This window comes from Dermacentor andersoni, chromosome 5 (assembly GCF_023375885.2).
Source record: "Dermacentor andersoni chromosome 5, qqDerAnde1_hic_scaffold, whole genome shotgun sequence".
NCBI lineage: Eukaryota > Metazoa > Arthropoda > Arachnida > Ixodida > Ixodidae > Dermacentor > Dermacentor andersoni.
In genome coordinates this window covers 74,719,035-74,743,204 of record NC_092818.1, presented here as the reverse complement: position 1 = coordinate 74,743,204, position 24,170 = coordinate 74,719,035, and the positions used below count along the sequence as shown (strand labels likewise).

At 45.2% G+C, this 24,170-nt stretch overlaps 3 protein-coding genes across 4 annotated transcripts in view; 2 read left to right on the top strand and 1 right to left on the bottom strand.

Annotated features, from left to right (window-relative positions):
* On the top strand, positions 1-5,650 carry LOC126530787 (transmembrane protein 169). Its single transcript, XM_055070807.2, has one exon. The coding sequence runs from the start codon at positions 200-202 to the stop codon at positions 1,139-1,141; it is 942 nt and encodes a 313-aa protein (XP_054926782.1). The 5' UTR covers positions 1-199; the 3' UTR covers positions 1,142-5,650.
* A 56-nt stretch (positions 5,651-5,706) lies between these two features.
* The window catches only part of ALiX (programmed cell death 6-interacting protein-like protein AliX), a 62,752-nt gene continuing 44,288 nt past the window's right edge, over positions 5,707-24,170 (bottom strand). Inside the window, exons 12-16 of one of the 2 annotated variants that reach the window (XM_055070806.2) lie at positions 23,336-23,484; positions 22,295-22,426; positions 19,266-19,425; positions 9,254-9,505; positions 5,707-6,331 (exon numbers count right to left, since the gene is read on the bottom strand). In XM_055070806.2, the coding sequence (XP_054926781.1) occupies positions 6,243-6,331; positions 9,254-9,505; positions 19,266-19,425; positions 22,295-22,426; positions 23,336-23,484 (782 nt within the window). In that variant the 3' untranslated portion in view covers positions 5,707-6,242. The remainder of the gene's footprint in view (positions 6,332-9,253; positions 9,506-19,265; positions 19,426-22,294; positions 22,427-23,335; positions 23,485-24,170) is intronic. The other variant, XM_050178063.3, reaches the window with a different exon arrangement.
* LOC140218391 (tigger transposable element-derived protein 6-like) lies at positions 14,919-18,040 on the top strand. The gene is made up of 2 exons (XM_072288111.1): positions 14,919-16,036; positions 17,999-18,040. Exons 1-2 carry the CDS (start codon positions 15,167-15,169, stop codon positions 18,038-18,040), a joined length of 912 nt encoding a protein of 303 aa, XP_072144212.1. The 5' UTR covers positions 14,919-15,166.

Genomic DNA, 24,170 nt, shown 5'->3' with positions numbered 1-24,170 from the left:
TTTTTGTTGACGTTTGATACGGCGTGCAAGTGGTGACAGCTTGGTGCCCAGCTCGTCAATAATGAAGGAGCTCGATCGTGTCAGCTGCTGATACTTTCCGCTCCCCATCAATTCGATAGGGGCCAGCCGTCATTTTGGACTCGTTCCAGAGGTCTAATACACGCTGTGGATAGGCCCATACGACAGCGAAACGCGCGATATGACCGAGGTGGAACGCCCCGCCTTCATTCCTCCTCGTAAAAGAAACGGCAACAAGGCGTCCCCGAGATCAGCGAGCGCAAAGCATAACAACGGAATATCCTCCGATCACCGCGCGGTGCCGGCGGCTAGGCCATGCAGCGCCGCTACGAGCCCCATCAAGACACCCGACAGCGACCGCAGCTGCGGGCCGACACCAGCTGCGCGGCAGCACCGCAAGTTGTCGGTCGAGTTTCAGCTTGATCCGGATGAGCGGGACCCGGACCAATGGACTACGGACAGGTCGCAGGGGACGGACAACGCTAGTACGGACGGAGAGCTGTCCAGCGTCACCGAGCGGTCTTCGCTGAGGGCCGACGGCGACCGGTACGTGACGATGACGGGAACTATCAAACGGGGCAAAAAGAAGGGCGCCACGATCGACATGAAAGTGAACATTTCGCGGGAAGAGCTGGACGAGATCGAGAGTAGCATCAAAGACCAGCAGACAAGCGACGAGGAGGACGACTGTTTCTTCGGCATGAACAAAGGTCCGCATGTCCTGTTCCTTTCGTTCGTGCTCGTACCGGTGGTGTTCATCATCTCCGCCGGCAATTCTTTCTACCTGGGCACCATGACGTGGTATAACATCCTCGTGGTGCTCAGCGAAAAGCGCTCGATATTCCACAAGGTGCTGCTCAGTCCTTTCTGGATCATCTTCTACCCATTCCTCATCGCGCCGGCCGTCGTCGGGCTCGGTCTGTACGCGGCGGCCGTTCAGATCTCGTGGGAGTACGAGAAGTGGAAGCGAGAGGTGCCCGACTGGGAGAAGGGTTTCTACGGCTGGCTCTGCTGCCTCCTACACATGGAGGAGTGCAGCCCTTACGACGTCGTCATCCTCACTGACGTGCAGCGGGCCGACGAAGCACAGCCGCAGAAGTCCACGGCCGACACCCCTGTCTAGGTTGTTCGCCGTTGTCCCCGCAAACGCGTGCACGACCACCCTGGAGGGCGTGTTCTCAGGTTCCGACCCTCCTTTTATCGTTAGTGGAATGGCTATTGCTGCCAGTAGTTTTAATTACTCACGTGCTTCTCTGTTGAAAAGCCATGATCATATTCAATGCTATTTGGCTCCTTCATGGAGGCCCATCAGAAACACGTGAAGGTAACTGAGGAATTGGCATTTGAAGAGAAAGGAAGTTTTAGTGTAAGCGTACGCAGCAGATAAATTTCACTTTGCTCTATGCTGCCTTACAATGCTCTGTGTGAGCACAGCAAAGTACTTTTTCTTTAGTATATGTCATGTGATGCAAAGATAGAAGAGTGCATATAAACATACCTATGCACATAATGCAAGGTGTTGGGTACCTTGCCATCTCCAGGGCAACTGCTTCAACCTGTTGCACTGTGTACGTGTAAGCAGTGACACTTGTTCAATGGCTGCAATTTTACATAAGGCATTCCTTGCTGTTTTTGAAGTCATATCAGTGTGCATTTGCCCTCTCTAGTCATGCAAATGTAAACCCACTTATTTATTCCACTTATATTTTATTGTGGTGCCATTCATACTTACAAACCTTCTCTGTGAAGTGGCAAGGTTTTCTGCCACATTAGTTTTTGTTTAAACAGTGCACAGATATGGCAGCATTGATGCATTGCATGCCACTTTTATACATAATTGCCGCTGTCTTTTTGTACAGGTGCCGTTTCTTGTGCAGGGCTGTGCAATTCTGCGAAACATTCTATATTCCATTGCAACTGTGATATTGAATTTGCATGCCCTCACAATGTGCTATGGCCATAAGTTTACAAACCATGTAGCAGCAAAAGTGATTTCTTACAGGCACAGTATGTGCTGGACTCCAGTATTCACTTGTGTATGCAAGGACTGCAGAGCATGTTTCAGTTTTATAATTGTACATCTAGGCAACAGTGGTATAGCTTTATAATGCAAAGACGGGTTAAGGCATGCAGACACAGACACAAGAGGAGAAGTGGACAACACAAACTCAGCACTTCTCTTGTGTCCGTGTCTGCACGCCTTACCCCTTCTTTGCATTATGAATCCTTACCAACTAGCTCAGCTTTCTGTTGTTCCAAGTGGTATAGCTGAGTTTTTATTTCAGGCATTTAGGGTGTGCAAGGGGAGCTCTGTCTCCTGCTACCCAAAACTAATACATTCATATGTGCAGTGGTGGAACAGCTACGCTAATTGTGCGAAGCGCAGTCCTCTCTGCCATCCCACTCCGAAACAGTATTTTAGCAAAAATTTGTGCCAAGCCTGCACCAAAGGAAGCATAAGAATGAGAGCCGCACGTTAGGTATGCCAGTTCGCTAGTAAAACTGATACCAAAACCTAAAACCCAAACATCACGCTGGAGAGAGAGAAAGCAACAGGAGGAAAGGCAGGGAGGTCAACCAGATGAGTGTCCGGTTTGCTACCCTACACTTGGGGTAAGGGAAAGGGGAGTAGAAAGAGGAAGAGAGTGAGCACTGAGAGCACATGGAGGGAGCTTGCACAAGAGCACTATAAGTGGTTTCTCAAATTAGTGTACTCAAGTACTACACTAGTGCACGAATCGCTTTTTGTGGTAGTGACAAATGTGGCCACGGTCCTAGTATCGGAAATGAGTAAAAGGAGTAGTCATAGACGTGGATATAGCTGATGCCGTTGATCCTCCATTTGCTGCTTTTGTTAGTTTGTGGTACTTCTCTCTAGTGTAGGCTCTTATGTACCGGTGCTGTGCTGTTTAGTTTGTGCCATTTTGCCTGCAGTTCTGCATCCTTCGTACCAATGTGTCACCTACAGATCTTGCTCAAGGATGCTGTCGGATCAAAAACAAGTCTCCAATAATGTTCGGTTGCACTTTGTTTAGTATAGATGTTGACAGTGCCAGTTTAAAAATACTTTGTAAATTGCGTACCCAATTACTCACATTTAATTTGCTTGTTAGTGTGGACTTTTAAAACTACCCGAAAGGAAGAGCAGATTTCATGGTTGTAATTAAAACAGCTTTCACTTGATTCAAGGCACATTTGGCATGTTATGTTGAAAGGAAACGTCTGTACGTCATCACTGTGTCTTCAGTTAATTCGTGCATGTTCTAGGGCATGGTATTCTGCACACCCCCTTGTTGCGCAATCTTTCCTTTTTTTCTTGTTCATTTGAAGCCCACCGAATGCCTGTCGCAAGTTGAAATGATAGTAGCGGCTTTATACCGCAATATACTCGCAGGGAAGGCCATTCTTTTGAATATAATGAAACTAGTAATTTTTATCTCGAATGCCTTATTGATGCACCTAAAGCAAACTCCGCGATATTTATCTCCTTCAAGTCAAATTGAGACCATATGGTGTATAGATGTACATTCGACACTGCACCAAGAGGCCTTTTTCCTGTGCCAATATCTGCAGGGAAAAGTCAAATGGCTGTTCCACTACTGTAGGCGCAGCTTGTGAAATCACCTCCCTCAACTCGGCTAATGTCACCATCGGGCAGGAAGAAATGGCCTTCCACTATGGTCTGTAAACTTGTTGGTGAAAAAAAACCACCAGCACATATCTGTGGAACGAGCACAAAGAACAATACTGTAACGTGACTGTCAAGTGTTAATCAACTGTGCCAAATTACTGTTGCAGCGTTTCTTGGATGTGATGTCTCTAGTCGTGTTTTTTCAATGTTTTGTATTGGTTGCTCCAAGTAGCCTCATTGGCTTACGTGTGGCATCACGAAGAACATGTGGAGCCTTATTTCACCGTTTCAAGTGCATTGCTGGAAAACAAGCATATTTGGCTAAGGCGCAGCTCTTCACCTTGCTCTGGTGCTCCAACATGGCTGCTGGGATGACAGCACAATCCATCTATAGTCACCGGAACATTATGCTCATTGGGTGTCTGTGTCCTTGTTTAACAAACGTAGAGCAGGAAGCATTGTTTTTTAGGTATAGCTAACGAGAGACATAGTCTCCTCAATTTGGCAGCACTTTCTGCACAGACGGCAACTTCATGTCCCGTGAGCATGATGCTGCTCTCGAGTCCTAGTTGAGCAAACATGTACAGCCATGTTTCAATATTGCCATTTGCTGCAGGTAATCAAAGCTGTTGGGTTTCCTCGCCCTCCATATTGCCGTATGCCATTAGCATGATGTGTTGCTGCAGCAATGAAATGGCAGCTGTAGACGTGGCCTGCTGGTCAGGAAATGCAAGCACAAAAGAGCTGTCCAAATGAAAGGAGGTTGGGATGCTGTTCTACATCATTACCAGCGAGTTCTGACAAGAGTAGAAGCTCCAAACCAGCAACCTCCTAGTTGCTTGCTATAGTGGACTGCTCCTATAGGTGGTGTTCACCTCAGACTAATGTAAGCCAATTTCGAAGGCCATACTCTTGCGTACTGCGTGGGCCAAAGCCGGAAACAAGACATGATCGCCACGTTTTGGACATTACCTATTGAAAAGCTAAGAAAAAAAAAGGGGGGAGGGGGTTGCGCTGTAACTACACTCAACAAAGTGGCAAATGCAGAATTGAAAACTTGTGCAGGGTTAGTTTTACCACAACTGAAGTATTGAAAGGTTTTGTCTGCTAAAAAGGACAAGTTCCACAGACAGCAGAACCTTGAAAACTAGTACAGCTTCCTTGCACGACGTCTGAAGATTAGACGACACTCATGACACAGTGAAAAACCTTGGAGCCGGCGTGCTGGGATTTACATAGTATCCACTAACCACCAGGTGCATTTGTTGTTCAAAGGCTGCAAATATAGTTAAAAGCCTGGCTGGTTCGTCAGGATTGCTTCAATAGTATATGCCAACCATTTATAACCAATTTAGCCAAGTGAAATTTCATTGTAGTTGGCTTTTAAATGCCTAGGCACACAGTTAACTCATTGGTACATAGATTTAATGCCACTGCCGCCACATAACAGTCCACACTGTGCTGTTCCAGTGCCGTGCATTATGAGCAGCGCCAGGCTTTTTTTGTGCAATGTAAAATTCAGCAGCGCAGTACGGGTGACATGCACTAGACTGTGGGTCAATAACAGGTGTGTTGCACTCCGTGGGGAAGTGCAAAAAAAAAGTGTGGCACAATTGAGGAGACCGACCTGTTCCTCATGTATTCAGTATGTGTACAACAATTCTGCAAGCTAATGTTCCAAGCCGCGAAGTGTATGCACACGTGAGCATTCCACTGAGTCTATAACTACGCGCATTTTTCTGATTGATGTACTGAATGTTCTTGCGAAGGTTTTACACAGATCAGCAGCGGCTGCGTGTGCAATTTTGGTATGGGCCATTGCTCCAAAAGTGTGCAGCCATGCTAAACATTTACTACATGATATACCGCAAGTTTTGATCTCAATACATTGCCATTTATACATTCAGATGCAGTTACGGAACAAATACTGTGTGTGTGAATGCATGTACATTAGTGACTAGACATGTGTAATGAAAAATAAACTGTTCCTGTTTTTGTACAGTTGGTGTGTCTGAATTTTCACAAATGCATGCAAGAAGCACATTGTCAGGTCAAACTCTTTGGTGGCACGCTTTCCTTTAATCACAAGGCATAATTACACTGAATTAGCAGGCAACAAAAAGCACAATTCAAACACAAGACGGAAAGCAATTTCAAATCAATGTACAGCCTTAAATTGATACTGGATGTTTTTATTGTTGATCACATTAACAGTAATCAATACTTTCAAAAAAGTGAAAGTGATGTATACATAGAGCCCTTCAAAGCATGAAAAAGAAAAAGAAAACAACCAACAAACAAGCCTCTTAAGGCACTAACAATTATGGGCACTTAGTTAAAAAACTAACTAATTAAGTTTTTCAGGCACTCCACGGTGCACAATGACACATGCAAATCATTTCAATTCAATCTGGCTATCAGAGCTCACTTTGGCCACAACAGATAAAAAGCTGGCTGCAAAGTAAAACACAGGTCACAGATTCGTTAGTAGCAATGACATGCAAAGTAAAGAAAAACAAGCATACGAAGTTAGCCACAATTGTGCAATCTAATCTATTCTCCCTGCTGCTGAAGAACTGGAATGATCTTGCATTCACTGCGGCTGCCGTGGGTAAGGATACGCAGGGTATTGGTGCTGGGCTGGTGGATACTGCGGATACGGCTGGTACTGCTGGGGTACGGCTGAAAGAAAAAGAAGGTACTATTAGACGTCAGTAAAAATGGAAGTCCATGCTTCAGGGAGGTGGCAGAAGCTTTCCTCCTTAGGCACGGTCAGAATAAAATTTTACTGAACAGCACCACTGTGGGTCACCGAACACAGAAGATGAGATCATGTCGAACATTGATGTTTTAGTGCACATGAACAAAATCCGCACCTTCATCACTTGGTGCTTGGTGCAAGATGTAGACAATTTCCTAATTGGCCGTGCCTGTTGCACGCACCAGAAGAAAATAACTGATTTCTTCAAATAAAGCAGCTTTGAAGTGAGTGAAACATTTTTATTTGAGAGTGCACCTGTCTGCACACGTGTCTACTGCTAAGGTACATCATTTTGATTCCTAGGTTTGTCCACTGGCTTATAACTGCAAGTTTTTCATTACAACGATATTTCAAAATAAAGAACGATCTTCGGCAGTCCTGCGTGATTTGTTGTATCGAGGTTTGACTGTACATAAAGTGTTAAGTGCAGTAGTTTCTTCAGAAAAAAAAATCTGTCATAACCTACAAAAAACCTATTTTCCTATGTTAGGAAATGAAGTAAAGATTCTATGTGTGATGCGAACAGTGTTGTGTATTGTGAAATCAATATAATCAATAGTGGTAGCTCTGTGATGTATGGTGATATATCTGCAAATATATTGGACAGACTTCAGCCAAAAGATTATATTTGCCAACTGCCAACAATTCCCACCACTATGTCAGTTAGAGAGAGGGCAAATTATAAATGAAAGGCAGGGAGGTTAACCAGGATTGAGCCCGGTTGGCTACCCTACACTGGGGAAAGGGATAAGGGGAGGGAATGATTAAAAGAAGAAGAGAAGGTCCACTGGGGATATCGATCAGTCACTCAGTCCGGATCACAGCTATCGTCACTGAAGTTTTCTATCGCCTGCTGAGCACAAGTTCGACCAACGAAGTATACATTAGACTCATTATTCAGTACTTTTGGTAGTGTCTCCAGCTTCTTTGACATGACTTTACAGTAACACCTTGTTAATATGCACCTGCTTGAAATATTTTAACAGTTAAGGTGTAGCTGCTACGAATCCCTGACCTAGTTTTCAAAGAGCCTAGTGTATTGGTTGGCTGCTTAAGCCGGAGTGGCTCATCGCATGCCTACCAGTTTGTGCATACCACGGTCACTTTTTTTCATGTAAAGTTCAACTGCACTGCCTCGACTCACGGTGTAGCAGACATAAAAGATCTACCACCTCTTCAAAAAGTGCAGAGACTGGTCTAACCACAATTATTCCGACCTCAGTGTGAATGCAGTGATAAGCATAGGAAATTCACAGACGTGTGGTGGTGGTGACGGGCACGCCACGGGCACGCCACTGGCACACCACCGCCTTATCACCGCCAACCCCAATGCGATAAGCACCTTCAGCAGTGCATGTGACATAGTGCCATTCTAAGCGTACTGCACGCTTTCATAATTGGCGATAGCCTGAATGTGCCCACCGTTCTCTGCCGCCTCTCTGAGTCAGACTGTTTCAAAGAAACAAAAGCAGCCCGTTGTCGCTGCGTCAACTCTACAAGATATGCGCCACACCCCTGCACGGCCAGGAGTGGCATGGGCATGAAGAAAGCTGACTGCACATGCGCTCCCACAAAATGCGGGTGCAGATCTGCCGATAAACACGCATGCGTATCATACAGCAAGTATCCTGGCATGGTGTGCGCTTAGTAGGCGACGCGCTACAAACAAATTGCATGGCAAGATTGGCATCAAGCACACCCGCAAGAACCACATTTCTATAAAACGGCACTGGTCCTCACCCAGTAGCAGATGCTTGTGCAAACGCAGACATATGCATAAGAGAAACTGGGATGAGTTGTTTGCTCTGCTGCTATGTCTGCCATTGTCTTCCCTGCTAAAGTTTCAAAATGACTTATGAGGCATCCGCTCGGCTGCCATATGTGCTTGGTATATAAAAGAAAATGGTGCTTGGTAACACCTTTGCACTATTGCATGGTCGTGCAAAGGAGCCGTATTAACTTTTTTGCAACATTGGAAGAAGAATTAAAGAAAACTCACTGTGCATATTTGAAGCCACATTTACGGATGACATCGCATTTATTTCTTTGTTGGTAGCAACGGGGCATATCAAAAGATGCAAATTTGTACTTGGCGTTTAGTGTGCCATCATTTAGTGTGTAGTTATGCCATGTTCCTGCCAGGTATGCAACAAGGTTTTACTCTATTGTGACAATACTCCACATCTTTTAGGTGTTGCAGAGCCCCTTCAGTCTGTACACAACACATTTCTCCGTTTGACTAGTGCTAGTTACCTACTTGAACCGACAGTTTCTTGAAATAGCCCTCCTCCTGGATCTTCGTGGGAGCTTATACACTGGCCGCAGTGGCATAGGTGCATGGTATGACGGCCAAGAACAGTACACAGCTGTATTTGGCGTTTCTAGATAACCTCTCGCTTTTAATGTTACAAATTAGATTAAGAAAAAAAGAACAAGGTTGAGCAGCACTGTTCTAGGCTAGAGGCTTGCTCCCAGTTCACACCAGCGATGGTTGCCGTGACATGGTGCTGTCATGCCAGCCTTTCTAGCGGCAGAACTGGCACCCAATATACTTCCAATATTTTTCAACAATGTTCTTTCATTCAACAAGGTTTTCAACAAGGTTCTTTTGTTCAATGTGCAATCCTTAGCTTCCTTTGTTAATCACTGGCTGAACGCATCACATACTTTCTTTTTTTGATGTCAATGGACTACTGTTGATGATCAGGCCAAATTAACGTCTACGAATTTTCATCCATCTACAGCTTTTGTTCTCAGATAGCAAGTTCCTTTCTTTTAAAAACGAATGTTTCCATGCCCTAGTTTTCTTTTTTTTTTCTAGTGCAACACAGCACAAAGCTTACCGCCACCTCCAGGGTATCCCGGCTGTGCATAAGGGTTGTAGACGGTGGGCATGGGCACAGCTGGGTAGGGCGTATAGCCCGGGTACTGCGGGTATCCCGGGTAGGCCACCTGGGGTTGGGGCATCCCCTGAGGACCATGCAGTGGGTAGGGCGGTGCCCCGGCAGCCCCTCCGCCCGTTGTCGCAGTGCTGCTGGTCGTCGCTGGCGGAGGGGGCCGCGGTGGCGGCGTCTTGCTAACTGCAGATCCACCTGTTGGGAATGGCACCGGCAAAGAAGTTTGAAAATGTTGCCAAAACGAAAGAAATATGCGGTGTTATTAAAGGGCCCCTCGCCAGGCCATACAGCAAATTTCAGTTATATGCTGGAATTGGTTATGTGCCTTCTAGGGAGCATTCTGCCGCAAGCACTTTTTGAATTGGTTCATTAATAGCCAAGACAGAAATATTTCAGTGCTGTGAACCCATGATTTCGGGAGGTGAGGGCCACTGCCAAAAGAGACTCTCTCCACTTGCCCCGTCTAGCCTCGGCAAGCAAAATTCCCTCCCTGTGTTCTCCCATACTGGAACTCGAGGATCGCGTGACGTATACATCACGGGCCCTGCCTTTTTTTCTTCTTCCCCCCCCCCCTCTTCGCTTTTTTGCAGTGTGGTGCACTTCCGCTGATGGCGTCGCGCGCGAGCTGTGCACGAGGACACCTGACTAGCGGTATAAATCAGTGGAACACGAATACTGAAGCACACACAAGCAGATCACAGAGCATGATCGTGCGCAGGGACACAGTAGAAAACGACAAGGTTTCGGTGTCTGCACGGGCCCCATTGCACAACATGGGAACAAGCAGACGAGAGGGAAGTACATCTCTCTTGCTGTGGTGCGAAGTAAAACAAAAACACCCAGACATTCGATTTGAGTGTTTTATTATTTCTCTAAGCTTTGATTCGTCTATTCAAGCAACATATTACACAGATAATAGATGTTGTTCTGAATAATTCTCGAAGTCACGCGTCACCACAAGCGACGTCGCAGCGCAAACACATGTACATAGGCGCACTAGCACGAGTATGTCACCCTCCGGCTTGGAGCACGGCGGCCGCGAGGAGACGGGCAAACAGCGTTCGGTTTGAAATTTCATTTTTCCACGGCGCGTAGCGTCGTAATACTTTACAGACACGATCATTATCGCGCATTGTATGCTCTGCACTTGTCAGCTCAAACCTGGTGAGGGGTCCTTCAAGTGTTAATTTTTAAAAACCACCTGTGGCAGATAGCATAATTTTTGTTCTTGAGCTGGATTATTCAAGGAGGCAGACATTACTAGCGTGAGAAATAGAAATACATACTCAAGTAATTAACATAAGTTCACTGATTAACTTCTTAATTACTTTACAGCACATATTGAAATTTACAAATAGCAGCCGGTGAGTCAGCAAGATGAATCCATTTGAAATGAATTTCCAGGGACACTAGTTTAGATATATTAATTCCCAATGTGTGGGACAAAATATGTGACTGTTTCAGTAACTTCTGTGCTTCAATGCATAAAAAGGTGTTTCGTTAAAGAATTGGAACAGTGCATTTTTACGATGAGTCTAAGGGCCCATATCTCCAAACTGGTGGCATCCTAGAAATTCGTTCCAAGTGGATACACCTCGCAAACTCAATGGCTACAATTAGTAAATTGCAATGTGTGCCATAAAGTAATTAAGACATTAATTAGTGATATTTTCTTAGTTGAATATGTATTTCAATTTCTCTAGCAAGTAATGTCTGCCTCTATAAATAATCCAGCCCAATAACTAGAATCATGATATCTGCAACAGGCAGTTTTTTTTTTAAATGCATAAATATTAAAATTGATCGCCCAGTAAATAAATGTACAGTGCTCAGGGATTGAAATACGATACTCAGACCGCATGGCGACTGGTGCTTTTTGCACCACCGTATAGCACTGGGTGATTGTTGGGGGACCAATTGCAGTTACAATGTGTCACAGGCTCTCGCCTTCATGTTATATACCATGAATGAATGAATGTATGGTGTTTATTGGCGCAAGGGCCAGGTATAGCCAAAGAGCGCCAAGTCAGTGTTGATGAGTTTGCAGTGAAGTTATGACTTCTATGAAGTTGGTGTGACGTGGCTGTAAAGGGGCTTTAAAAATCATCGCTCTAATGTGCATAAAGTCTATGTGTAAATAATATTATGGCAATGACAAAAGACGTGTACTATGAGCATTAAGGTGCATTGCGAAATAATGACGCCATATAAAAAATGTATAAGATTCTAAAATTCACTAGAGCACCAAGGCCTCGTTAGAGCCCTTGAGGCATGTGCTATACAAAACAACTATCACAGTGGCATCCTCTGAAAAGAGGATCCGCTACGAACTTAACGGGCTTATAACATGTAGTACAACATCATTTAAGAAATTGAGGACTGCTCTGGTGTTAAAAAACGGCTCTTTACCGAGAAACATAGCCGGGTGAAGAGGGACGCAATAATGATATGCAAGAGGAAAATGCTTCTTTCTCTCAGATTCAGCTTTCCGACACTCCAAGAGGACGTGGAGGACGGTCAGCCTCTCACCACATTGATCACAGGTTGGAGGTTCATTTCCAGTAAGCAGAAAATTGTGGGTACCAAATGTGTTCCTATTTTGAGATGGCAGAATAGGACATCTGTTCGCCGTGATTTTGTTGGGGAGGGCTAAAAACCTAACTGTGGCTTTATAACGCACAGTTTATTGTTTATTTCTGCGTTCCATATACGTTGACAGTGTTGTCGCAGTTTCTTACACAAGAAAGGCATCAGATCTGTGACAGGGACAACAGCCGTAGGAATAATAGCTAGTGATGCGAGTGATGTGGCCATTTTATCAGCCAGTACATTGCCCTCGATACCTCTATGGCCCGGTACCCAGCATATAACTACGTGTCTATGTGATAGATAAATACGGCATAAGAGTGAGTAAAGTTCAATGAAAACAGGATTTGTATGCTTTTGTAAAGAAATCATGCTTTTACAAGACTTAATGAGTCTGTAAATACTATTGCTCTGTCGAGTTTTAATTTATTTACAGTTAAACCTGGATGTAACGAACCTATATGTAACGAATTCCTGGATTTAACGAAGTTTTTGAATTCCCCAACGCTGCCCCCATTGAAGCCCATGTATTTTCGACCTTGATGTAACGAACGCGTTGCGGCGGTTAGCCTTGATGTAACGAACTCCCAAAGCTGATCAGTCATTACTTTTAGCACTTTTAAGGAAAATTCGGCCGAAGAAATGCTCTAGATTATTGAATATTAATGCTGTAAGGAGCCAGCAGCTACGTGCACGCCAGGGATTGCCGCGACCGAGCAAAGTTAGCGATGATGATGATGATGATGGCGGCAACTAGCGCCGCTCCGTGCCTAATGTAGCAGTCTTTTCAGGCTTTGCTTGTCTAGCGTGGCACCAGGTGGTATTGGTATCGGCAGCTGATTTTTCTTGCAGAATTATTTTGTTTCGTATGGATTTGAGGACAAGCATTCTTATTTTGTGATTTTCATTTGTTTCAACGGCTTATACACACTTATGTGTAAGAATTCACTTGAAAAGCAACGCTGATAGTCGGTTCTTTCATTGCCAAGGCGCCGGAAGGGAGAGGGGGAGGGACGATGACGAACGATATCCGTCACTTTTTTTTCTTTCTCTATGGGTGCGTTGCATTCGCCATCTTGAGTGTTGTCCTGCGTTCTGCACGTGTGCGTGTGTCAACTGTGCTCTGGTACTGATTTGTCCGACTTGTTTTGGAGGTGCTAGGCCTGCCTGTCGGCGTGTAGTCGTGCGTCTCCGCTTCTAACTGCGTCGTCGGTTGGTCGTGATGAGTTCTACTGCCAGAAAACGAAAAGTTCTGTCTTTTGAAGACAAACTCGCAATTTTAAATGCAGTCTCCGCGGGCGAGAAGAAGGACGTTGCCACCCGTTTCAGCATTCCAGCGAGCACACTATCAACGATTTTGAGTGCGGAACACAGCATCAGAAACGCAGTGGAGTCGGGAACAAGCTCGAAGAAAAAAAGACTGAAGCTGTCCACATACACTGATGTGGACAAGGCAGTGTTCACGTGGTTTTTGGACACGCGAGCCAGAAATGTACCCATAGGCAGGTTGCGAACGTAGTTCCCGCGCCTACTAGGGCGCCCCTCGCGGCGGCGAGCGCGGAACCGGCAGGATACGACCGGCCCGCTTGCGTTCGGAAAGCCTGTCTGTGCACTGTTTCGCGCGTAGCTGTTGCCTTTTCCGAGCAATGCCGAAGAGCAACCCGAGCTGTTGAGTAGTGGGCTGCAACAGCACGTACACCAACTCACGAGGAACAAAGTTTTACAGGTTTCCAAGTCGACCGTATGAAGCAGAACGGCGTCAACACTGGATAGCGCTCGTCCGACGGCATAAGCTGTTTTATGTTCCGGCGTTATGCCAAGTGCGTTATAACGCTGAATTCTTTGCTTTTACAGCAATGATGGCAGCAACGGGACACCTGCAGTCAGTGGCGTAGCTAGGTCGTCTGGCATCCGGGGCCCATAGGTCTTCTGCCCCCCCCCCCCCTCTTTTGGGTTTATTTGAGGAAGGCGAGGATATCAACAATTTCCGTGTGTCTCCAGACGTATATGACCCCCCCCATTTGCTACGCCACTACCTGCAGTGCGTACCAGGATATGCAGCAAACAAAGTAGGTTGTTCCCACACTGTACCGCAGTAAAGCTATGGAACTCTTTCCCAATCCTCTCCCATTCAAACAGCGCTAGGCCTTGCTGAGAGATTTAAGGAGGGTTTGCAGCCGGTTGAGCTGGCGTACACCCTTCTGCGCCCAGCATATCAACGAAGGGGCAGTTGAGATCACCAAAATTTTTGACAACGTGGTTTATTGGAACCTCCTTTGCACGCACTGAAAAATCGCAGCATAGAAGTATGGCACTTCCAGTAACTTGGGCCAAAATATTTTCCCAGCGTAGTCTAGCACAACTGGTAAGTTCATCCCCTTTTTTTTGTGTTTGGGGAGAGCAACGTTAGAATACTTTTGGTAGGTCTTACGAGTCGTTCGTACGCCCCACGTTCTTGGATGAGATGTTTTGGATTCGTATTTGGCGTCCTGTATGTACAGGGAAACTACCGCGGCGTCCTTGCACTTCCCTGCGATGCCAGCACGGCAATCGCAGCTCCCCGCTAAGATTTGTCTGCTGTCGCCGATCTTCAAGAATCAATGTCGCCTATAATTTCATGCGTCCACACCGTAGATAACGAAGTACCTTACGCTGAGCTTCACGCATCACGCGGGTGCATTATTTTTCGTTTGCGGAATAAACCTAGCAGTCACTTCCGATCAGTGCGAGTTCAACACTTCCCTCACGTCGTAGACCTCCCCACTTCAAATAGACGACTGCCTTTCTCTAAATTCTTTTCACGAAAAAAGCTATAAAGATCTTGTAATTCCCGAAACCCGGTTAAAATTAATATCGGCACGCTGTTTCGCGCCATCGCTACCGTTTGACAGGACGCCAAACACGCAGCGCGGGCTGCTGACGCCGTGAGTAATCCTACCACATTCGCACAACTATTCGTCAGATGGCGCTAGGGGTCGGAAAGACAGGGCGCCGCCTAGCACTTGCAACGCGCCCATAAGCGGCGCGATCTTGCAACAGAAGGCAAAGGATTTTGCGTGTATCTTGGGTCATGACGATTTCAAGGCAAGCAACGGGTGGCTGCAGGGATTTAAGAGCCGGCACGGTGTCGTCGGAAGAGTAATCAGCGGCGAATCTGCCTCCGCAGACAGCGATGCTGCTGCTTCGTGGGTGGCTGACAAGCTGCCTGGAATCCTGAGTCGCTTCGAGGCGGCTGATGTCTACAATGCCGACGAGACAGCTCTATTTTATCAAATGCTTCCGGGCCGCACGCTAGCGTTAAAAGGCGATGACTGCCGCGGTGGAAAGCAGAGCAAGCTCCGCATAACGATTCTGCTGTGTGCCAACCTCGACGGCACAGACAAGCGAGTCCCGCTAGTTGTCGGCAAAAGTGCCCGTCCCAGGTGTTTTAAGGGAACGAAGCGTATGCCCGTGAAGTATGTGGCGAATTCCAAAGCGTGGATGACTCGGCCAATATTTTCTGAGTGGTTAAAGGAATTTAACCAGGACGTCAAGCGGCAAGGCCGTCAAGTTTGCCTACTGCTGGACAATTGCTCGGCGCACCACGTCGAGGGCCTGCAGCTGTCGAACATCGAACTGCATTACTTCCCGGCCAACTGCACGTCCCTAATACAACCCCTGGACAAAGGGGTCATTAACAGTTTTAAATGCTGTTACCGGCGCCGACTAATCCTGAAAATACTTCTCGACATCCGTCTGGAACGGGAGATGAAGATCGACATTTATCAAGCAGTCGAGATGCTTGCTGCCTCCTGGCAAGAGGTCAGGGCAGAAGTTATCGCGAATTGCTTTTTAAAGGCCGGAATAGCCAAAAACGCACGGGCTGGTGCCGACGAGGAGGAGGAAGACCTTTCTACTCCGTCCAATGTGGCCGAAGCGTGGAACGAGCTATGTACTAATGGTGGTGTACCCGATGACGTTGAACTGACTGACTTTTTGTTTGCCGACAACGCCGCCGTGACTACAGAAGAAATGTCTGATGCAGCAGTAGCTGAAAGCGTGCAAAATCCGGATGGCGGTGATGATGGTGCTTGTGAGGCAGATCCGTGTGACGTGCCTACTGCAAAGGAGGTGATGAACGCAATGGACGTTATGCGCCGTTTTGTCAGCTCGCTCGACGATGAAGGAGCTCTACACGATTTAGCCTCTTTGGAGCGGCGTGTTGTGCCTACACACGTGCCGAAGAAGCAAGCGGAAATTACGCAGTTTTTTAGTGTAAAATAAATGATTGAAGGGTGAGTTCACCTTCACGGATATATTGAGCTATTTGGTTTCGTTTCTGCATCATTCGTACGAGCCTTCACGCGAAACCTGCATGTAACGAAAACCTGCATGTAACGAAAAATTGCGAGCTTTTGTCAACTTCGTTATATCCAGGTTTAACTGTATATGTTTTACTGCAGACAGTACTGCATAGGCTTCTGCAGTGAAGATACTTGTTTGCGAATTCAATACATCAGATTTAGAAAAAGTGGGACCAACAGCAGCATAAGATACACCAGCATGTGATTTTGACGCATCTGTGTAGAATTCTGAGCAGGAGTACTTCGACTGAAGTTCACGGAAATGCATAGCGATTTCGAGGTCAGGTGCGTGCTTTGTGACCTCTACAAAGGGTACGTCACAGTCTATCACCTGCCTCTCCCAGGGCGGTAATAGCTTAGCTGGAGGCATTAGGCGATGTTCAAAAATTGGGTCATCCATTTCCGTGCTAAGCTCTCTGGCACGCAGCGAGAAAGGAAGTCTCATAGAGGGTCTGTTACAAAAAAGTGTTTCACACGTCAGGTCGTTAACGGTTGTGAAACACGGATGTTCTTTATTAGAGCGAACTTTGAGAAAATACGTGAAGCTGATATATGTTCTCTGAAAATGGAGTGACCACTCATCTGACTCGACATATAGACTTTCGACAGGGCTTGTTTTAAATGCGCCAATGGCCAGGCGGATACCGAGATGGTGAATGGGGTCTAACATCTTTAGCGCGCTCGGGGCGGCAGAGTGATATACTACAGCCCCATAACCTATTCGTGATCGAACTAGGCTCCTGTAAAGATTCAAAATGCACTTTCTGTCGCTACCCCATGTTGTGTGGGATAGGATTTTAAGTAAGTTCATTGTTTTTAGACACTTTACTTCAAGACATTTTATGTGTGAAATGAAGGTAAGCCTGGAGTCAAGTATAACACCTAGAAATTTGTGCTCTATGTTAAAAGAAATTTGTTGTCCGCCCAGTTCTAGAAAAGGATCTGGGACCAGGCCTCTTATTTCTTGTGAAGAGAACACAAGAACTTTTGTGGCGGCTGATTTTAAATCTATTTTGGTCTGCCCACATGGACACCTTGTTTAGGGCCTGCTGTACCTGTCTCTCACACACTGTGGGGTTGTAGGATTTGAAACCTATTTGTATATTGTCTACGTAGACGGAATAAAAAATAGCTGGTGGTAATGATGCACGAAGCGTGTTCATCTTTACAACAAAGAGCATGTAGCTGAGTACGCCACCCTGGGGTACCCCAGTTTCCCGTATGAATGTATGCGACAGTGCATTACCTATTTTCACCCGAAATGTGCGGTTCTCTAGGTAGCTCTCTATAATATTTAACACATTGCCACGGATGCCCAGTGCCAAAAAGTCGCGCAGGATTCCGTACTGCCAGGTTGTGTCGTACGCTTTTTCCATATGAAGAAATACGGATAAGAAGAATTGTTTGTACACGAAGGCATCGCGAATGCTTGCTTCAATGCGCACGAGATGGTCGGTTGTAGATCGCCCTTCCCTAAAGCCACACTGAAGTGGGTCAAGCATTTTGCTGGATTCTAGGAAATCTACGAGACGGCGATTGATCATTTTTTCAAAAAGCTTACAGAGGCAGCTCGTAAGCGCTATAGGACGATAGCTAGTCAGTGATGAGGTATCTTTACCGTGCTTCAAAACCGGGATCACAATGGCTTCTTCCCAATTAGATGGGAAATAACCAGCAGCCCAGACAGTATTCAAAAGTGTGAGTAGCGTGATTTGCGTCTCGGAGTGCAGGTGCTTAATCAGAGCGTACATGATTCTATCAGGGCCCGGTGCAGAACTGTGACAAGCTGATAGAGAAGCTTTAAGTTCGGCCATGGTGAAAGGACAGTTATGAGGATAATTTGGGATACATTTCCGATTCAGAGGCTCAAGTTCTTCTATTGCTTTATGTTTCAAAAAGTTATCCGAATAGTGAGTGGAGCTAGAGACGCGCTCGAAGTGTTCACTAAGAGCATCGGCCTGCTCTTCCAACTTATTTCCCTCTATATCAACAAGGGGCAATGGATGAATTTGTTGTCCCTTAAGTCTCCTTAGTCCATTTCATACTTTTGCCTCCTGTGTGTACGAGTTAATGCCGCACAAGAACCTTTCCCAGCTTGTCTTCTTAGCTTGCCGTCGCGTTCGTCTTCCCTGCGATTTCATCTATTTAAATGCTATCAAATTTTCTTTGGTTGGGAATCGGCACAGTATGGCCCACGCTTTATTCTGTTTTTTCCCCGCCTCCTTGCACTCGTCATTCCACCATGGAACCCTTCTTTTGGATGAGCTACCGCTTGATTGTGGAATGAAGTTATTCGCTGCTTCCAGGATAAAAGCCGTGAAATATGCTACCGCGTCGTCAATACTAAAATTGGTGATAAAATCTCGTGATAGATAGGTCGATTCCTTAATATGGTCCCAGTTGGCAGAAGCTAGCTTTCACCGAGGCATATGTGGAGGGCATTCATGTGGTACAATTAAGTTTAAATGTACAGGAAAATGGTCACTTCCATAAGGATTTTTAATAATGTTCCATTCTAAGTAAGAGATAAGAGCTACCGAGCCAATAGACCAATCTATAGGATAATATGAATTGTGATGCATATTATAATAGGTCGGTTCGTTTTTATTGAACAGACATGCACCCGTGTTTAATAAAAAGTTTTCTACTAATCGACCTCTTGCGTCGCATCGTGAGTCTCCCCACATCGTGTGGTGAGCATTAAAATCTCCAACAAGTATGTAGGGTTTGGGAAGCTCTACATCTTATATACCATAATTAATCAGCTTTGTGTCCCCAGCGCTCGGCGGTGACACAAAAAGTGCCAGCAGCCACACACACTGAGTATCGTGTTTCTATAAAACATACTACAAGAAGGCCTATCTCTTTCCTTTCCAAAGTGACCCGAGGCAAACTGGCAGTACTTATTACACATGGAGCAAACAAAAACTATGCACCCAATACCAAATCTATAGAGTGGTCCAAAATTGCACGGCACCGTTTAGGCTGCATATTTTAAAAGGCAAAAAAGAATGTGCCTTGTGGCCTACCGTAATGCGACGGTGGTGTAGGGGCTTGCTGCGGAGGCTTGTTGACAATTGACTGCTGCAGATGCTTCATCAGTTCTTCCTTCTCGGTTTTCCGAGCAAAGCAGAAGTCACTAATCTTGTTTTGGAAGGCGAGCAGGATTTGGGTGAGGTCATTGTAAAACTGTAAATAAGAAAGAAAAAGGTCATGTGTAGTAGTTGAATAAAGAACCTGCTTGCACCTTATGGCGAAACAAAACACAGCTCACAGTTTGCAACCATAATGTTCAGTGTGAACAAAGGGACACTGAACAACACATGAACCATGAGTGCTACATACTTCAAATGAGCAAAAAAACCCTGAATACAAAATGCAAAGACAAAGCGCTGTGAATTCATTCAACAAGACGTTGCTTTGATTCCTGCTGTCTGGCTTCAGCCTTCTGAGCCTGCAGCTCGTTTACAAGGTAAATCTACCTGGTAGCGAAGCTTCCATAGGAGCCCATACGTTCAAAACATTGTAACTGCCAGTTCATGGGGCTTAGTGCTAACTATGTGATGAGGGACCACTTTCGGCAGAACAACAAAGAAAGATATATTGCAACGACATATCCATTAAAAAGCAGAAGTGATGTCATTTTAGTTGTCAAAGGTGGGAAATTTGTTTTCGTGGCCGACTATTGGAGCTGAATTTCCAAAGCCCAACAATTCGACTCGATGGTTGTTTCGAGTATTTAGCTCTCAAAACGATGCAGCAAAACGTCTGTTGTACGTGTTTCAAAATCGCACCCAGCACATATAATCATTTCTTTGCAGGCGAAAGAAAGCTTTGAGTGTTGTACGTCAGTCGCATCATCAGATGCCAAGGCTGTTGGCCAGCGCAACCACACGAGGGCAGCTAAAGTAAACAATTGTCTGGTGGTCGCAAATAATTCCTTTTGACTGGACACGTAGAACAACGATGAAACACAGCTCACAAACGCTGCGCCACCAGAATTCTGACAAACGTAGACACGCAAAACAACACATGTGCGGGGGACGCACAATAGCAAGTGAACTTTACGAGCATGCCTTTTTGCACACTTCGAGAGTGCCCAGCCTTGCAATTTCTTCATGAAGTTTAACACCCAAAAACAACACGTAAAATTTAAAGCAACATCACAGCACACAAAATGATCAGAAGAAGCAGTAGCTATAATTTGAAAGTAAACATTGTCAGCAGAAATTTGTCTGGCTGGACAAAACTTGCAGGGGGCAAAAGCTTCTCTGGCCAAAAAGACCACAACTTAAGTTTAAGCTGCTGTCTCATCGACTGCATAAGTAGTCATTGACATGGTGGCATGCAAACTAGCAGTAATCTAATACTAATCTAATCCAATACTACTGATACTAATCCTGTACTTGAAGCAGGAGTCAACAGATCTGTTTAAAGAACTACACAGTCCTTCCTTCAACTTCCTGAAGTCCTCATCACTTATGTGTATATTTGTAAGCACCTTTAAGCATGATGGCCATTTGGCAGAGTCCCTTAGATGTCGTGACTAAGCAGTACCTTTGGCAGAAGCAAAATCAGAGAAATTTCACCATTAGGAGTGCCACTATTTGTTGGTGGAGAATGACAGTGCTGCACTCATAATATGGCCTCCAAGATAAGTAGAGCAATAGAGAGGTGTATCACACAATCTTGAGGTCACGCTGATACAAAAGCTCAGTACAATGGTAGGCAGAGCAGAGCAGACGTCATTCCACATGAACATGTAAGTGCTCAGTTATCAGAGATGAAAACCACATTTGCAATTGATTTTAACAGTAAAAATTTTAATATGAGGAGGGTTGCTTGCTGTTTTTCACATCCTGTGGCAGCTCATTACATGCGACGTATATGGCATTGCTGACACGCACACAAGCACGTCACCCGAGATGCACAAGGCAGGGTGATCTCTGCAGCTGGCCTGTAGCTCTTTTCAGGTTACCACTGACCCTTCCCTTGTGATGCTGTTCACGAGCATGGAGTGCTGGTCTCTTGCCCAACAGCATCTCCAAGCTGTCTGCTCTGTGTTTGCAGACCGTAGTGTCTAACAGCAAATTGAATCATGCTTGCATTGCTGATTTGTCTTGGACAGTAACCATTCCTCCAGTACAGTCAGATTACAAAGCAGTGAACTTTCCTTCTTTTGAGAGATGGAAGTCCTCCAGTGAAGACAAAAGCTTCTGTTTGATGAAGCAACACCTTCGCGAGGGAATTAAGTCATATTGCAGATCAACTGCACCAACCTCTGTAGAATTTCTGCACTGTGCACACAAAGGAATGCCACCACCCTGAGTGTGAATAGCACAGTGTCCATGGAGTCATAAGTTGAAAGTTTCACTGGTTCACTTTCTGTTCTCCAAAAATATAAGACGATGCAGTGCTGCCACTCGCTCGTGCTGATTCTGTCACAATGTTTTCAAGTGGGCACTAAATTGGACCCAAGGCTTGTCTATCTTGCACCCCAAGGCAGTTGAAGGTGCGGTTCTTTGAAGCTTACGAAGTTCGCGCAGTTGCTGCTGGTGATGGCGGTGGCAGCGGTGGCGGCGGCAACAGCAGCAGCAATAACATGTCCATTTTTCTAAAATGCGATTAGCATTCTTAGCCCACTTCAGCAACTTTCTATCTACTATCAGCCTCTTGGTACCCCTCTTCCCAGTGACCCAAATTGTTTACTAGCTTGGGCCACTAGGTATGACTGCTGTCTTGCCAAGCAGACATCGTGTCACTGGGTATGTGCCCAAACTGACAACTTACACTCCATAATTACATCACGTAAACATAATAATCAAAATTTATAATAATAATGAATTTCCCATCACCAAACCACACATATGCCACCACTTGAATACTAATTACATTAACACAGACAATCATCCCCAAAAAATGCGCTCTACCTGTTTTTGCAATATAATTTAAATAAGACAAGGAGATACTTTTCAACAAGTTATTGAGGGAAAGAGTTGAGAGTAACTCAGAACTCGACTTCGGACTAACTAAAGAAAGTAAATCAGTGCAAACATACTTTGGTGCCTTCTTCCAAGTTTGCCGTTAATTCCATGTACATGTCATGGGCGGCAGCAAGATCCTTCAGGACAGCTTCGCGATTGTTTCCACCACTTCCTTGCTTCTCCTGACAGAACTCGGCATTTGCAGCCTAGAAAAAAAGTTACACCATTTCGGGCAAAAAAATGCAAAACAGACTGGCATAAGAGACTGTATTCGCTTGTAACCATACAGTAAACCAATATTAGGCAGTTACAGTCTGTCAATATACGTATTACCATTTATGGAATGCTGGCTTATCAGAGACATAAATGTGAGAAGCCACGTGAGTGCTGCCATGTTGTGGCGTACAAGGTAACCGGAGGGCACAGAGCTATTACTGTAGTGACCACCCATATTATAACTAGTTACTTCTGTAACAAGTCAGCACCTAAATAATTGCTAACATGCCATTTTTTCTTAGTGAGAACACCCATACAACACCAAAACGTTTCTAATTTATTATGATTCAACAAAGTGTCACAGGATGCCGCTAGCAGTACTGCTGCCGCCATCCACGTCTCCATTTACGTTGTATTCAGTAAAGGATAATACAGTGTATGAATAAGCCAGAATTCTCTATTAACTGAAGTTGTATAACCAAAATAAAAATTTACACAACTAGAATTCTGAAAAATTGTTCAGTTCTCCTCATTCTCCTGAAGGAGAAAATAAAAGTTATTAGTTAAAAAAAAACTTCAGCCCCAGTCATGGTCTCCTTGCCGAGCATGAACTCTCAGGTAACCTGGGGCAGTATTCTAGGACGATCACTTTCAGAGGTATGACTACTTTTGAGCAAGATTTCATGCGACTCGGGCATGGGAACGTCGGTGTACATGGCCCACAGTGTCCCTTGCATTGTGCTAAGCTATCTTCGCACAGTGTCAGGAACGCTGTCTGCAATATATTTCAATGCGCCTACCCCTAGTCATACGAAATCTCCCAGAAGTGATAGCACCCCTGAAAGTGATTGCTTGAAAATGCTGCAGCTGCTTGTGTGTTCTTAAAGACTGTGGCTCACCTGGATGCTTTGTACAACTTGCTGCTCTTTCGCAATACTCTCTGAAACCTGTTTCGTGAGTGGACCATATGCTTCCCCCAGCATCTCCACAGAGAGAGCCTGCTCGTTGATTGAGCCGTCCTCAGTCAGGGCAGCCAGGAACTTTGGCTCTGCAGGAGTGATACCAGACGACAGGGTCATGCACAGCTGGGGATTGCTCCCTCACATACAAGAGTGGACAAAAAGAAATTATGCAGGAACCATTGCTGATGACTGTCAATGTAAGCGAGTAGCCAGCAATGTACTCACTTGATTAAAAGAATGTGGCACTTGACACAAACATACTTTACAATCTGTGATGTCCCACTTATGTACCAGCCCTGAGGTATCGGCACAAAATTCATAACTGAAACTCAAGACTGTCATTTTCTCTTAAAAATCAACCTATTACTTCTTGAGTCTTCAAGAATGCTTTATGATTTTAAACTGGTTCAGTGTTTGTCTTTAATGTTCCTTTAATGTTCATTGTCACCACTCTCAGACAGCACTTAATCGCTGTCTATAAACTACCATATGTCCTCCGTACGGTCCATAGCACATTTGATACTCTGCATTGATCAAACAACTCCACAACAATCACAAATGAGATGGTGGCCCTAGCTTAGACTAACCATTTCGCTGGTTTGTCCTGCAACACATGCAATTCTCTGGAACACGAAAACACACCTAGTGACTTGTTGCTTAGCATGTAAAATAACTTGCTTTCATAAACAAAAACTGAAAGCAGTCCATTGTTCACTGTCACAATACACGACTTGTTCAATCACCATTTTGTGATGGCAATAGTGATGATGCT

Excerpts from the sequence above, each read along its gene's own strand:
- LOC126530787 (XM_055070807.2), top strand. The coding sequence starts at position 200 with ATGACCGAGGTGGAACGCCCCGCCTTCATTCCTCCTCGTAAAAGAAAC.
- LOC140218391 (XM_072288111.1), top strand. The coding sequence starts at position 15,167 with ATGCTTCCGGGCCGCACGCTAGCGTTAAAAGGCGATGACTGCCGCGGT. Across the intron at positions 16,037-17,998 it reads TGGACGTTATGCGCCGTTTT|GGCCCGGTGCAGAACTGTGA; the intron begins GTCAGCTCGCTC and ends TGATTCTATCAG.